The sequence below is a fragment of the Heloderma suspectum genome, chromosome 3 (assembly GCF_057233095.1).
Source record: "Heloderma suspectum isolate Gila_16-S chromosome 3, 16-S_ref, whole genome shotgun sequence".
Lineage (NCBI taxonomy): Eukaryota > Metazoa > Chordata > Lepidosauria > Squamata > Helodermatidae > Heloderma > Heloderma suspectum.
The window spans coordinates 207459733-207475962 of NC_139460.1; the positions used below are offsets into that span (position 1 = coordinate 207459733).

At 42.6% G+C, this 16230-nt stretch overlaps 1 protein-coding gene across 1 annotated transcript in view; it reads left to right on the top strand.

The window, feature by feature from the left end:
• The window catches only part of ARID5B (AT-rich interaction domain 5B), a 256101-nt gene that overhangs the window by 35596 nt on the left and 204275 nt on the right, over positions 1-16230 (top strand). Inside the window, exon 3 of the mRNA XM_084845367.1 lies at positions 10195-10420. Coding sequence (XP_084701493.1) covers positions 10195-10420 — 226 coding nt within the window. The remainder of the gene's footprint in view (positions 1-10194; positions 10421-16230) is intronic.

The following is a 16230-nucleotide window of genomic DNA, read 5'->3' on the forward strand; positions in this document are numbered from 1 at the left end:
ACTGAAGATAATTAGCACATTTTTAGCACCATGATCTTCAGTCTAAATATGCAATTAGACAAAATAATTATTTGCCTACAAGATGTCTGTAATAACTTTAGTACCTGGAATGCTTCAGATGTTGCCAATCGTGAATGTTATTGCTTTTTGTATTATAGTGAGATGGCTAATTTTAAAGAATTTAATTAATTCCCACAATTCTAAGAATTGATTAAAGGTTACAAAGCCTTAAAAGGAGCACAGGAATATGGGAAACTGCTTTTTACTGAGTCAGACAATTGGTCCCTCTAGCCTAGTATTGTCAACACCGATTGGCAACTGCTTTCCAGGATTTCAGGCGTGAGTTTTTCCTAGCCCTAAGTGGAGGTTGAACTTGGGACCTTCTGCATGCAAAGCCGGTGCGCTACCCCTGAGCTATTTCCCGTTCCTCAAAGCCTCATCTGTTTCCCCATGTTCTGTAGGCGAGGCTGAGAGTGGGCGATTTGCCCAAGACCTTCCTGTGAGGGCTGAAGGCTGAGCAGGTCTAACAATCGCATACCATGAGTTGGATCCAGACATGGTCTGGGTGCTTTTGGATTCAACTCTGTCACTGGATGCCCAAGTGGCCTTGATGGCAAGGAGCGCCTTATTACCAGCTGTGGCTGGCACATCAGCTACAACCATTCCTGGGTAAGGAGAGTGGTGTTCCATGCACTGGTAACCTCAAGACTGGACAATTGTAATGCACCTTATGTGAGATTGCCCTTGAGCAATCTCCTACCATGCTCATATCATTTCTGTGCTGAAAGCGCTGTTCTGGCTGCTAATTAGCTACTGAGCCACGTTCACAAGGCCCTAAACAGCTCAGAACCAGGTTTTCTACGAGACTGACTTCTTCCATTTAGGCCGCCCCGGTCTTTGTGCTGTTGGGGGTGGGGGGAGGCCTTGCTTACCATGCCACAGTTTACTGATGCTCATTTGATAGTGGTGCAGAGACGAGCCTTCTCCGTTGTGGCACCCACCATGTGGAATGACCTCACCATTAATATCAGGTGGGCTCCTAGCACGGAGTGTTTCTGCAACAGCATAAGACATACTTGTTTGCCCAGGCATTTTCCTGACAATTAGTACTGCCAGCTGCTACCCCTGGTAACGGAGAATGAGATGTTTTACTGTTTTATTTTATAGTATTTTGTTATGATGTTATTTTGTGAACTGCTTTGGGTTGTTTTGTAGAAGTGAAAAGTGGTATATAGAAGTTCTAAAATAAAAAAATGCAAAGATTAATGAGCAGAGCTTTTCTCAGGGCGCACTCCCACGCATAGAACCAGTGATTTCTGGTTACCCCTGCAGTGCCTTGCACACCCCACCCCCCATCTGCTGTGGAGGGTTGAGAGTACATTTGTCTCTCACCCTTTCTCTGAGATATATAGGTGTACATGTGTCAGGGTTGGATTGGAGCCCAGAGAGCCCCAAAGCAGTTCTGATTCTGAGGAAGAGATAGAAACCGCGGGAGAGGAACCCATGCACTGTTCAGAGGAGCAGCCAGGGGGATAGCCCCTCCCAGTACACATTCCTGAGAGTGATAGTGACCCTGGCAGGGAGAGGGAGGTGCAACAGCAGTTTCCGGACGCTAGGCGCCGGTGCAGCGTCAAGCGGGAGATGGCAGGCGCTTAGAGGAGGCACTCAGCCCGCTTGGTGCGACGGCAACAGCGGCACCCCAATGCTCCATGGGAAAAGGGTGGACTCTCTCCTCCTAGCCCAGAAGTACAGAGGTTTCCCGCCTTCCCCTCCAAACGGAGATCAACTGATTCCTAAGGTTAGAACCCCCAAGTAGGCAGCTCTCTTAAGTCTCACTCATAGGATCAAGCAGTTAGCATCTGTAAGCGTCATTAGGTTGAATGGGAATAAAGCCTTGGAAAAGAGCCCTATTGTCTGCATGTTGATTCTGGCTACCTGAGGATTTCAGAAGGCAGCAGGGGCAACCTCCCAACAGCATGGTCTTCTCCCCCCCGCCCCCAATTTTATCTTCAGAACAATCCTGTTAAGCTGACAGTGACTGGGCCAAGGTCACCCACAGAGGGAGGATTTGGACCCTGGTCTCCCCAGACTAAACTTGGGAGTGTATTCATTACACCCAGGCTTTTATGAGCACAGAGACAACTATTTTATGAGTTGTACTGTAAACCTTGATCATGGGTTCATAAATGAAAGAGATCAGGATTTTTGGAAGGGCAGCAAGAATTCCAAGCTGATTTTTGAAAAAACAACAACTGGATTTTGATACCTTTGTACTTAAAAGTGTAATACTTACAGAAAAAGAAACCCCTCAATCTCATGACATTTAGTGACCAGCTCTCTTTGTTTGTTTGTTTGTAATGTTGGGGTTTCTAAAATTAACTTCTGACAAATAAAAATGCACTACCATACTTCTAGCAAAGTCAACCTTCACTTACTGATTGATGAGCCCATTTGACAGGTCACATTTCGGCAGACCTCCTTGTTGCACTGTGTTGCAACAGGGATTTCTAGATTCAGATAGATTAGCACAGAGACAAATGTTGCAATCTTTTTACTTGAGCAAAGCCTTCCAAAGATTTATACTGGAATTTCTCATAAAATGGGGGTTGAGCATGGCAAATCTATATCTATATATATATTAAATCACAAGATGGGCTGAACATTTTGACATATTCATTTACAGTAGAGTGTATAAAAGCTGTGACTCACCTTAAGCCTTCAGGTATAGGGAGGGGCCAGAAAATGAAGTAAATAAGCAAAATGAGATGTGAACACCATGCACAGGGCTGTGTGTATTGCAGAATTTTGCACCATTACACACACACACACACACACACACCCCCACGGAAGAATAATGCTAATGGATACAGGATTCACCTTCTCAGAATTCTGGCTTTCATTTTATATAATGGCCATAATTACTTTTTAACAGCAATTTACTAGCCCTTTTGACTACAAACAAATACTCTGAAGTACGTGAGCAATGCCTGCTGAAATTTTATTCAACAATTCCTCTGTATTCTGAAATTTCACCAATCACTGGGCCATGGTGACGATTGTAATTATGATTTAACATTATGTGCACAAGAAGAAAAAAGCCTTTGTAAAGCGTTGGGCTTGAGAACTGCGCTTTCATCCTCCCATGCTGCTGGGAGGTGGAATGAACCAACCTTCAGTTTAACTTTGCCCAGTTACTGGCTTCCTGTTAAATGCAGACTAGGAATCATGCTTTAAAATAAACTCTAGTTTGACAAGTAAGGCAGTTAAGGGTTTGTATTGTAGTTGACTTGTTTAGCAATTGACTAGAGTTTATTTTAAACCACCATTGGTGTTTCACATGTAACAACAAACCAGGTATTGAGCAAAGTCGGACTGATTATTGGTTTATTCCTCCTCCTGGCTGTGTGGGAAGAGGGGAGCAGGGAGTGTGTGAGCCTGAGATTTTGCGTGGTTGCTCATGCACATAGCACCAACGCATAGTTTAGCATCATGTGTGAATCCCCCCCAGTATGTGCAAAGCAATGAGCTATATATGGCTCCTCCTCGTTAACATTTCTGATGATTGCAGAATTTAGCTCATTTTTTTCTTAGAAGGCTCACTCTAAGTCAACCCACCCCCCTCCACAAACCCATCCTCAGTCCAGCCCTCCATCGGTGGAACTGGTGCCAGACAAAGCCAGCATATTGCTTGAGGGGGGCAAATTTAAGTGGTTGCCATGCCAGCTGGCTAGTACTTTCAAACTGTTGCTTATAGGCACTTAAAAAATTAATTTACTTTCGTTGTGGTTTTTATGTCATTTTTTTTAGCACCAAAGGGGCCTTCAAGGCAGCTTAAAATGGCATAAAAACAATACAGCCAGCATAAAATTGTATCACAAATTGAAGCAGGAGAGAGGAGGGCAGGCAAGGACAATGACAGGTGACTGCTGTTTTTCTAGATGGATTCTCCCCCTCTGTGCCCAAGGGCCATCTACCACAAGCTCCCTTGTGGGAAGGATCCTAATGACCTTTTGTATGTTTCTTCCAAGACTAGAAATATCTAGTTTAAAAGATAATGAGGGTGGGGGTGGAGGTAAAAGTACTTATTTGCCACCCTACCCCATAATCAAACCTTACAAATTAGTTGGCTCAAGGTATTTATTTTTTTTATCACCCCCTTTCTCCAAAGGGCTAAAGATGGTATATGTAGGGCTCTCCCGTTTTTAATGCTGTGAGGTAAGTTAGGATGACAGGAAGTGACTTGCCCAAAGCCTCCCGGTAAGGTTCAAGGCTAAGTAGCAATTTGAACTCAGCTCTTCCCAGTCCAAAATATCTACCTCATAGCTCTTTAGGTAGGAGGCCAAAAAAGACCAAATCTACCCCCCTGCACAAACATACCAGTCTGCCTGCTCCTACATTCCTGTGTTAGTAATTTTGACCTAAAAACCCTTTTCTGAATATCATTTTCTTCCCTCAGGCTTTTAGTGAAAACGGAGTTATTCCAGCCTCACAATTTTGTGCACCTCCTGTTATTTTAAGATACTGTTTTAGATTTTGCTGTACTAGATTGGCTCCAATTTGTTGTAATAGTGTTTTATCTTTTTAAAAAATACTTTAACCTTTGTGTGTTATTTTGAGGACCATTTGGCCAAAACATCATGTAAAATAGCCTTTCCTGCCTAGCCACCCACCTAGGGATGGGACAATTTTACATTAGGCAAGTGGCAATTTGCTAGCCTGCCCTAACCCAAGATGTGTGGCAGGCATATTGTCAGCAGTAAGATAAAAAAGAAACTCTGCACATGCTCTGGAGTGCATTCCTATTACTTTGCATGTTCCAGGGCTGTGTTCTTCTACTGAAATTGAGTCTTAGGCTGAACTCCTCAGGCTCACATTAAGTCTTTCCTTTTAGAGATCTGCATAGAGGGACTCTGGACAAAGATGCAGTTATATCTTTCTTCTCCTTCCCATGGTGTAGAAGAGGTGGCATTAGCTGCCACATGTTCTGACACAATGGGCACAATCCAGCCCAAGTTAAGTACTTCCAAGTCCCATTGATTTCCATGGGAGGCTACAAATGCTCACATAGGAACATGCTGTGCATGTGTTTAAACTTCTCCCATTGAAAGTGCTTTGGTTGGATTGTGTCCTTAGTGTGCATGTGCTAATACTATTAATATTGTCATGTGATACGTTTCTGCAGAGATCCTTTGTTCTGGCCCTATGCACTGATGGAAAAGATGATAATCACCTGATAGTGATGAATATTGCGGTGCGGCGGACTTGCTATAATAAGCCACATTTTATAGTTGTTGTCACTTAATAATACCACCTTGGCAGGTCCTTTAAGGTCCCTTATAAACTAAAAATTCCATTTATAAAACAAATTAAAATCCACAGTAAAAACAACTGAATGGTGTCTCACAGAGAACCATAAGTGAAAAAGACAGATCCCTGCCCCAAAGAACTTACACTTATGTACTCAGAAAGTGAGGGGAGATAGCAAAGGGAAAGGGGGGAAAGGAATGCGTAGATGTAAATATGGGTTTTGTATTTCTATGCAGCTTCTGATATTTCAAGCTTCCACACTTTGTCAAATTTTTTTCAACCAATCATGAATATGTTATGAAATAAATTTGGCAGGGAGTGTGTGTTAACTAGGAGAAGGGAAATAGTTTCACAGCGGTACAGAGTTTATAGTCTCTGTGTGTACCTTCTATGCCTCTGAGTCTGAGTATAAAGGTTGTATTCTCAATAACAGGATTATTCATTGGTGATGTAGTAATGATTGTACTCGTCTTTTGGTTATTAAAATGTTTGCTTTGCTCGCTTTGAATGCCAACCAAGAGTTAGTCATAGCAATTCTTGGAAAGGATGTGAACAAACTGGTAATGGAAGTAATAATCATTTGGTCATAACAGCTACTTTGGAAAACAGCACTTTTACCAAGGCCACATCTGATCTGGATCTCCGTGTTTTATGAAAAATAATTGCTTCTCAGGACCTTTGTATTGTTGCGCTTTTGGGGGAGGTGTTACTTAAAGCTTGATTGTGCACAGACAGATGATTTTATGCAGGGCCTCTCAAAAATGCGGTGTGTGTTTTATGGGAGCTTGGGTTTGCTTCATACAATACCACCAGTATTAGAGGCAGTATGCCTATGTACACCAGCTGCTGGGGAACACACGCAGGGGGTGCTGCTATTATTATTATTAATATCCCACCTTTCTTCCTCTTGCAAGGAATCCACGGAGGCTTACATGGTGGCCCTCCTCTCTATTTTATCCTCACAACAACCCTGTGAGGTAGGTTAGGCTGAGAGTCAGTGACTGGTCGAAAGTCACCCAGTGAGCTTCATGGTCAAGTGGGGACTAGAACCCAGGTCTCCTGAGTCCCATTCCAAGACTCTAGCCATTACACCACATTGCACTCATGTCCTAATTGTGGGCTTCTCACAGGCAGCTAGTTGGCTACTGTGTGAACAGAATAATGGACTAGATTGGCCTTTGGACAATCCATGACAGTTTTTCTTATGTTCTTTTTGACACTGGTGAACAACTTCCATCAGCCCGTCGCCAGCACAGCTAATTGTGAGGGGTGATGGCAGTTACAGGCCTGTGGTGGGCCCCACTCTGAGGAACTCCCTTTGTAGGGAACTCCGCCATGCCCCCTCTTCAATGACCTTCCGCCACGAGTTGAAAACTTGGTTGTTCAGGCAGGCATTTGGGGTGGGCTATGGAAATTTTAGAAAATGATGTTTTAATGTGTAATTTTATTGTTTTAAAACTGTATTATTGTACAGCGCCCAGAGTGGCCAGGTGACCAGTCAGATGGGTGATTAAGAAATTTAATAAATAAATAAAACGTCAGGAAGGCCACAAGTTGCCCACCCCTGCTCTAGTAGCAGGTAATTCCTTGTACAGACATTTTGAGTCACAAAGAAAAAAGAATAGGTTATATGCTATTTAGTTTTACTCAGAAGTAAACCCCAGTGAATAACTCCCAGGTAAGCATGCATAGGATTGCTGCATAAATCAGCTTCTCCACCCCCATCCCCAAGCAAATGTAGATTCCTTTGTAGGTTCTCACAATATGTAGGTTCTCACAATAACCCTTCCACATCTTTTGTTTTGCTTTCTTGGCAGTTGAGCAATATGTTATTTACCTGAGGAATGTATGCATTAGAGAAAAAACATGGATGGATGATGCCTGTGGATTGTAGTCCAACACACCTGGAGGGCACCCGATTGGGGATGGCTGGTCTATGTTAATGTCTTCAAGAATTTCTCCTTTTTGCTTTAATTAGGGGCTGATTCATACAGATGCATCTTCATCACTTGGTGACTCTACCATCAAGTGATGATTTGCATAGATATGACTCTGTAGGTAGAAAATTTGGGCTTCCTAACCTACCTTAGAAGCACTGATTCTCTGTGAAGCTAGTTCACACATTCAGCTACTGAATCTTTGAGCACAGAGAAATCAAGTGTTTGTATGTACATGTGTGAATCAGGCCTTTCTGTGCAGTATACAAGGTGAGGGGCAAAGGGGAGGGTTGTGCTTAATACACTGAGAGCTAGTGTGGTGTAGTGGATAAGAGTGTGTTGGACCTGGGCTACAGAGACCCAGGCTCAAATCCCCATCCAGCTATGAAAGGTACTGTATAGCTTTGGGCCAATCACATCTTTTAGCTGAACCTAACTATACAAGGTTGCTGTTGTGAAGATAAGATAACCCCATCTATGCCACCCATGGTTCCTGGGAAGGAGGGGCAGGATAAAAATGTGGGGGTGGAAATTTTGATGTATGCATTTTCTTGATAATGAATGCAAGGTAGGTTGGTTGGAGGTTACAAATCCTCAGATAATTTAGTCCGGAGTAACTCCATTAAAATCCCTGACCCTAGTCGCTGGATTCTTACAGCATCCTGAATGTCTGACTTAAATCATGGCATTTTTATTTTGTTAGGGCTTAAAAAGAGAGAAAGAAATGAAAGAAACCCCTTTACTACCTTCATATGTTCTATAAAACACAGTTTTGCTTATTCATCATGTGTGAGAAGAGCAGATCATTTCCCGGAAGGGTACAACTTTAGAAATGCTTATTTCATGTCTTTTGTGTTGTAACAGGATCTGTTTTGTTAATAAAAAGAAAAAGAGAAGTGCTTATTTCATGTGTATTCTCTGAAGGCTCAACTAAATTTAAGCAGCTTTTCTGTAAAATATATGTGTAGAAGCAGGAGTGGTGATGGTGGGAGAACTATTGTTAATTTCTGATCTTGAAAACATGTGCAAGAAATCTGAGAATGTGCCAGTTTTCTTTGGGTAGGAAACCTGCAGAATTTCTGTAGTATTTCTTTTGGGATTACATCACAGTTTCATTTAATTTTTAGGATAAAACTTAAATTCAATTTTTGTGTATAAGCCAGGGAAACTGTATCATAAACAGAGGCATTTTCTGATGAGTCAGAGTTCTGGGAATCTTATATATACTTAGATCATTTATGTGAATGAGGACTAGCTAGAACCATTAGTCATCTGGCTATGAATTTTTTACATTTGCAGATTAATTGCCTTTTCAAAAACTGAGCTTCCTCTCTTCCTCGCCCCCCCCCCCCAGCTCTTTGGCAATACACTGAATATTTCTTTCCTCAATCCCGATTTCGAATTTCTTTCAGAATATGAGCCCTGCTATTCCTTAGTAATGACTTAAATGACAGCAACTCTAAAAAGACAGAACGTGCAATGTGATATCAGTATATCATTTCACAAAGGAAAGCTAGCTTAATCTATGCATAGCCAAAAAAGGAGGACAAAAGAGGAGACAGATTTGTAAAATAAAATTGCATGTGCTAATTTATATGCCTAGATGCAAATTTAGAAATAAACACTACAATTTAGATAGAAATACAATTCATCTCACCATAGCGTGGAAGACTGTGATTAGGTGACCTGTGTAGCTGTTCAGCTTGCTGTTCATGTGCTAACTGTGGATGGGCAACTTTAGGGCCCCTGCTGCTCTCTCTCTCGTGTGGATCTTTAAATTGAATTTGGACTGGGCAACCCTTCAAATAGAGCATTATCCTCTGTAAAGTAGGACACGTGGTCGGTCTAATTTAACCTTTTAAGGCACTTACTATTGTCATAGATCAGGCATGGGGAACCTCTGGACATGTCCTGATTGTGGGTCCATGAGGAGTTCCCTTCCTGTCACTACAGCCCTTTATCTTTGATGTTCTGAGGTTCTGGCTTAAGTTCAGGCTGCTGGCTTCTTCTCCACTCATCATGACCTTTCAGATACTCTGGAGCACTTCAGGGCATTTTCATCTCCTTCGGGCCTTCTCTGCTTCTCAGCTGACCAGCACAGATCAGCTGAGAAGCGAAGGGGTCCCAGTCGTTACTCTCATGGCATGCTTGGTGGGGAGGAGGGGGGTACTGGGAAGGGTGTGTGTGTGTGTATAAATAGGTTGGAGGGAATGGTGTATGTACATGTGTGCTAATGCTATGGATTGTGTGTAGATGTAAATCGTGTAAATGGTGTAGATGGGGTGTGTGTGAGGAAGTGGATGGCCACACTCGCTTTGAGCTCCAGCCATGCCCACTGCTGGCATGCAGCCTGCAGGAGGTTTCCTAAGTGGCAATTTGACTCTGAGGCTGAAAAAGGTTCCCTGTCCCTCTTATAGATGGGTGAAAGATCAAATTAAAGCACAGAACACACAGTTCGTAGAATGGCGTTTTGTCAATTTAGCCCCCATCCGCCACCCTCAAGGAGGTGTCACAGAATGTTTGTGAACATTCCAGCAACTCAGAAGTTTAAGAATAAACTGTCAGCATATTAACCTAGGGACAGGTTGAAGCAAAGTGTAGGATCCATTGTTAGGTTGTATCTATGCATGTTATGTGTATATGAGAGTGGTATGTGAATGGTATGTGTGACTAGTGTGTGTATATGAGTATTACATGTGACAAGTGGGTGTGTATGAGAAAGTGCAAGGGGAATAAACATAGAGACGTTACTGCACTCAAAAATACATATCCACTTCACATTGGTCTCCACTTGATTAGCATATTCTATGTTAGTGACTGTGAAAATTAATCTGGCGCTAGCCTAATATATGGCTCTAATAAAATCTCACAGAGCAAGAATGATAATTTTTCCCATACATTGTGAAACCAAACATGACCCTCTCTTTTCTCATTTGATGGTCTCTCACAGGATGAAGTTATTGCTGCTTCAGAGAAGGTAACAGTGAAGCTTGAAGATTTGGCGAAATGGGCTCAGGCAGACTTCTCAAAATGGAAACGTGGCCTCCGCGGTGAAGCCATCAGACCCACAGAACTGGGAAAGAATGGGCAGAAGGAAGCACTGAGTAGGTTCAGGCAATCCACACACAACAGCGGGCTCAACTTTAAAGATATTTTGAAGGAAAAGGCCGACCTTGGTAAGTACCGCTTCCTCTTCTGTGTGTGCTCCCATGAAATGGATCCTGTGACATCTGACTGGACAAATTTCCCATTGCACTTGTCTGTTGGATGGTGAAGAAATATGTAGCGGGGATCCAAGAATCCTGCAGCTAGTTCTACATGCCCCCTGAGGTCTTTGTGCTTGCTTTTCTCAAATAGACACACACACCCCTTCAGTGCTGTATATCAAGCTGCCTCTGAAACTGAAAGGGCTTTCAAAACCAGTTTGTGATATTGCATTGGGAGTCATCAGTGCAAAGGGGGAAAAAGTAAAATGATTTTACTGAGCATGCTTGAAACAGCTCTTTGTTTCACTTGAAAGCTTGAAACTGTCTATAAAAGAGCCAACACAAGACATCTTGATTGCTGAGGTGGGAATGTCAAGTGGCAGTCGCCTCACACAAATTAACATGGAGCAATCCACTGAGAGGTTCTCCACTGGTGCCATGCTGTATCACATTACAAACTCCTTTTGAAAGTCCCCTCAATTCAGCAGCAGCTTATTGTATTGCATCAGGGGCTACTATTTATGAAACAGAAGCCCCAAGGCAACAGGGCTGGCCCTACCATTAGGAGGAATGAGGCAACGGCCTCAGGCAGCTGATGCTGGAGGACAGCAGCTCCCCTGGCTGTTCCTCCTGAGACCCCGAGCATTCCCCTCCATTGGAGGACAGTGCTGTGTACACCACAAAGCTTGTCCTGAGCCTGCTAAACTAGCCTGCTGCCTCAGGTGCGGTGGAGGACACTATCCTGTCACCAGTGTTGAAGTAAAATTCAACTGCCAACCTAGTTGGCTTCTATAAATAGAATGGGGAGGGGACACCATCTTCACCTCAGGCAACAAAATATCTTGGACCAGCCTTGCAAGGCCCCCTTCAGTGTCCTGAAATAATTGTGCAGTTCTTTGGATTCCCGTCATAGAATTTACCCTTTTTTCCCATTGCGGATGGTAAGCGTGTGTTTTTATTGAGGAAATATATTCCAGAGTCGAATTGCAAGATTATGTATCTGCCCAGTTGATTTGGGGGGTGGGGGGGTGGGGAGACGATGTTTAAATAGCTCCAGTGGTAAGCTGTAAATAGAAGATTAAAACAATTAAAAGTGAATACCCATACTGTGCCAACTTGTACCGGTGAGACAATTGCCTTTGGCATATGTTGGATACAAGGTTAAGTTGTTCCTGGGTATAAATAGGTATAGTGCTGTTGACTGGAAATTGCTTTTTTTCCTATCAATCTAAAGTAGACGTTTGTTCGGTGGTATCTAGATGGGCAGCAGCCTATGCAGGGGTTCGTAATTTGTTACAGGCTGCCACTAGTGAGTAAAGAGAGGAAGGTGTGCACGCAGACTGCTTAGAATAGACACATTAACTGTTGCAGTCTGGGAAGTATGAATTTTTAATTCCTGTAGGCCAATATATTTAAGATGTGGGAGTAAATCAAACAGTGCATGGAGGAAATAGAAGACAGACAAATTTAAAAGGAGGGGGGGAGGGTTAAACAATGTAAAATTGAAGTTGGCATATTGCCTCACACTCAGTCTGTGCTCTCTCTTTTCCTCCATAATGTTCAGACCAAAGCAGGGATGTCAGGCTGGAGTTCATTGTGTGTGCCACCACCTACCCTCCCCCTAAAGGAAGGAACTGAAGGGAAACCAGCCAGACCAGCAAGGAAATGCTGGCTGAATATGGCTATGGACAGACTTTAGAAACTGCTTAACCACTATAGGCTAGTCAGGTGGTACTCCCTGACTCACTTATAAAAGCTTCCAGGTCAAGGTTGCTAATTGGCTTGAGTAAAATGGGGACTCTACTGTAGTGTTCCATGTAAGCAAACCATTCTCTTTTTTTGACTTGTCTTCACACACACCCACACACAAAAAAAAGAACCTTGGTAGGAGCTGAATCTCACATGGATAAAAACTCTTTTATAGCATCTTGATGTTGAATATTCTTTTTCTATATGTAATTAGCAGTATTATTGGGATAGTGTCCTCAGTGGTACTGGAAGTTTTCCATTTTACAGTTAATTTCCTAACATCTGTTGTGCATGCCAGAAGAAAGTAATGTTTTAAAGGACATTTCTTTTGTAAATTTATTGCACTCTGCCTTTGTTTTCCACCAATAAAGTAAACTTTTAACAAAAGATTAAACAAAACAAAGCTGACAAACCAGTAATGTATATTAAATTTAAAAATCACAATCTTATTACAAAATTCCCTCTTTATATGTTAAGCAAAATAAAAATAGAGATATATAATGGAATATGAACTTTCACAGTGCATTTGTGCTACTGAGAGCATCAGAAATTTGGCTCCAGTATCCAAAGACTTGGCTCTTAAAAAAAAAAATTGTTGCATGACTTATTGGGCTGTCAGAAACTGGGCCCATATGAAACCCAAGGGCAGAAGTGGACGCTCGGTTAATTAAACACATAGCTTTAGGTAATGGGCACATTCTGTGAAAGGACAAGGAAGCTTGTTACACTTTAAAAAAATGAATATTAATTCTTCCCCCACCCCACAAAATACTGGAATGAAAGATGAGAGGGATTGTATATTTTTTCTTTCCCCATCAATAAATAACCCAAAGGAATTGATTCCTCATTAAGGTCTAGCTTTGTCTAGCAGAGCCATGAAAACAATTCACAAATTCCATCAGATTGTATGAATTGGGATGAGGCTTTAATAAAAAGTAACTGCAAGCATGAATTAATTTCAGTGAGTATAGTTTTATGTCATGCCCTGGAATGCAAAACATGACTTTTAATAACCAAAATAGCTTCTGCTTATTTTGTTTTAAAGAGCAAGTTTCTAGCCCTTGTAATTTCTAGAAACGCCCCTGAAATGCTTAGAAGCAGGGCATGATGACAATAACCGTCCCCTGTTGTCCATTCTCCGTATCAGATAATTGGAGGCACACTTCCTGTTTACACTGAGACTCTTCTGTTGTAGCTTTTATGGCGAATAGGCCATTGAAATGCTATCCCTCATTAATATATTTAATTCCTTTCACCTCAAGATTGACAGAGGGCAGTCTTTACTTCTCGGAAAGCATCTGCTCCTGAGAGAAGGCAGGTTCAAATTTTGATTTCACTTGGGGGAGGGACTTCCCTCTCCTAGCAGACTGACCCTCTGTCTTCAGTATGGTGTGCAGATTTACTTTGTGAAGAATGTTTGCATTTGGCTGCTGCTGCTGCTTCTTCTTTTATACCCTTTTCACTGCTCTCCCTCCTCCTGATAAACTCTGACTTGTAAAGGGGGATCAGATACTCTGAGGCAGCCTTCTCTAACATGGTACCCTCCAGATGTGTTGGAGTACAATTCCCAGCCAGCATCTTGGATGCGGAGAGTGTCAGACACTACCATTATCTGGGTATTCCGAGGTGATGTTGTCCCTTCCTGTGGCTTCCCGCAGAGACTTTACAAACCAAGTGTATAATGGCACCCTGAAGACCCTTGCCGCTTGGCCCATACAGAGGAGCTTGCACCTAGGCCAGATTGAGGTGAAGGGGGGCAAGGTTACTTTCAGGATGACTTTCAGATAGGGCTTAGCAGCAATACCTCCTTGGCTGTAATGTGTAAAGGTCCACTCAGAGGGGCGACACTGCTTTAATACATCCCAGAGATGAAGAATTACCCTCTGTCCACCTGGAGGGAAAAGCAACGTTTTTACTTAACATTCTTGAGATTGGGTGGAGGGCAGTCAACTCATCCAGCTGACCCCTGACAGCTTTGGATGGACTCTGCACCCTTGTGCGGGAGTAGGCAGGACGTCACAGGGATGTTCCTCCTGTTCTGATGTGCTGTGTTTTCTTAGCATTTGCCCTGTTGTGTCTGCACAGTGTTTTGGTTTTTAGGATGAGGAGTGCAAGGGCTGGGGTACTTCTGGTCCGCCAAGCTTGGGCTTGGAGGCCCATCTCCCTGGGGCATAGAATCATAGAATAGAATCATAGAACAGTAGGGTTGGAAGGGGCCTACAAGACCTTCGAGTCCAACCCCCTGCTCAATGCAGGAATCCAAGTCAGAGCATCCCTGACAGATGGCTGTCCAGCCTCGTCTTGAAGGCCTCCAGTGTGGCAGTCTGACACTGACTGGTTTCCTCCAAGAGGAGATACTTTCTCAGAAGTGGTCTGCCGCCTTCTCTCCAGTCTTAAGAACAGGAATTGAGAGCGAATCAAAAATTTCCTTAAAGCCATGGGAGCTAGTGACCACACTATGGGCTGGAAACTGTGGAACATGGGGGGCTGCCTTATACCAAGTCAGACCACTTGTCCTTCTGGCCCACTGTTGTTTCCTCTGACTAGCAGTGGTTCTTCAGGGTCTTAGCCAGGAATCTTTCCCATCCCCGGTTCCTTTTAACTGGAGTTACCAAGGATCGAAACTGGGACCATCTGCATGCAAGCCATGTGCTCCGCCACTGAGTGATGTTCCTTCTCATGACCCCCAAACCTTTTTCTTTCTAGGTTGTTACAACCCGTTCAGACATCATCAAGGTTTCAATGAAGTTAGGTTTTAGAATTCTTTGGCCTGGTTCAAACTATTATCAGGTTGTTCAGTCCCTTTCTCGGGTAAGTGGAGTGGGCATGCAGTGCACCCTTCCACTGCATGTCTCTGATAACATGCAACTTTGTTAAGTGCATGCACACCAATGGCACTACATAAATAAATAAATGATATAAATCAGTCATGCATACAGCAATATGGACTTGTTTGGTCTTGGGCTTCTTTAAACATTCCCCAGCCCCTTTTTTGGGAGAGGGAGAATTGTGCAAATTGGACCATTGTGTATAGAAGACTTCACACCACATGTAGGTAGGTAGCTGAATAGTGGAAAGGAGGAATGCACTCTTGTTCCTCCAGCAGAAGCAGAATTCTAAACCAGGTCATTGTCCCTATAATATTTTAGGGCAAAGTAATGGCAATTTTCTGTTGCAGCCTGGTAATGTCTAGGAGGTGTCATGTAATGTAACATAGTTCTCTAACAGCAATTTAGAAAGGGTGTTGGGTGGTGGTGGGTTCACATTTTTACAGGTAAGTTAGCTGGTACGTTTTAGTAATTTCTGTTGAGCAGATGTACAATGAGCAACACATCTCCTATCCATATTCTTTAAACTTTTATTTCTTTTTTTGGTTGGGGATGGAATAATTGAACTGAAAATGATAGCTTTTGTACATTTTTTTCCCTGTAGAATTTCACAGAACTCTGATGTTCCAGTGGCCTTTAATATTCATATAGAATTCAGTAGAGTATTATATCCCTAATAAAAACACGTTTTAAAAATTACCTTCAGGCCACAGTCCTAAGATTACTTAGGAATACGCTTCAGTCCTTTCAATGGAAACTTTCCAGTAAGTGTGTTCAGAATGGGAGTTATTGTTCTATCTGAAAATGAATATGTTCATTAAAGAAGTTTGCAAACCTCTTTAAATCTCTATTGCATCTTATTTTTTTCATCCCAGTTAAATACTGTGGGATTTTCTGTTCAAAAATAAATCTTACACTTCATGATGGTTAAAATTCAAGAGAGTAACAGCACAATCCTATACTGTCCATCCATGTGGTGCTTGCCTGGACACAGAATTCAGCTTCTTGAAAATGTTAGCTTTCATTTAAAATACAAGGTTCTAGTCCTTATGGTCATGAAGATACAGAAAAATGAGGTTTGTTGATTAATTAGCCCCCTCCACACGTTCATGCATGCGCGCTCTCTCTCTCTCTCTCTCTCTCACACACACACGCACGCACACACACACACACATGCGCGCCATATCCAAAATGTTCAGATCT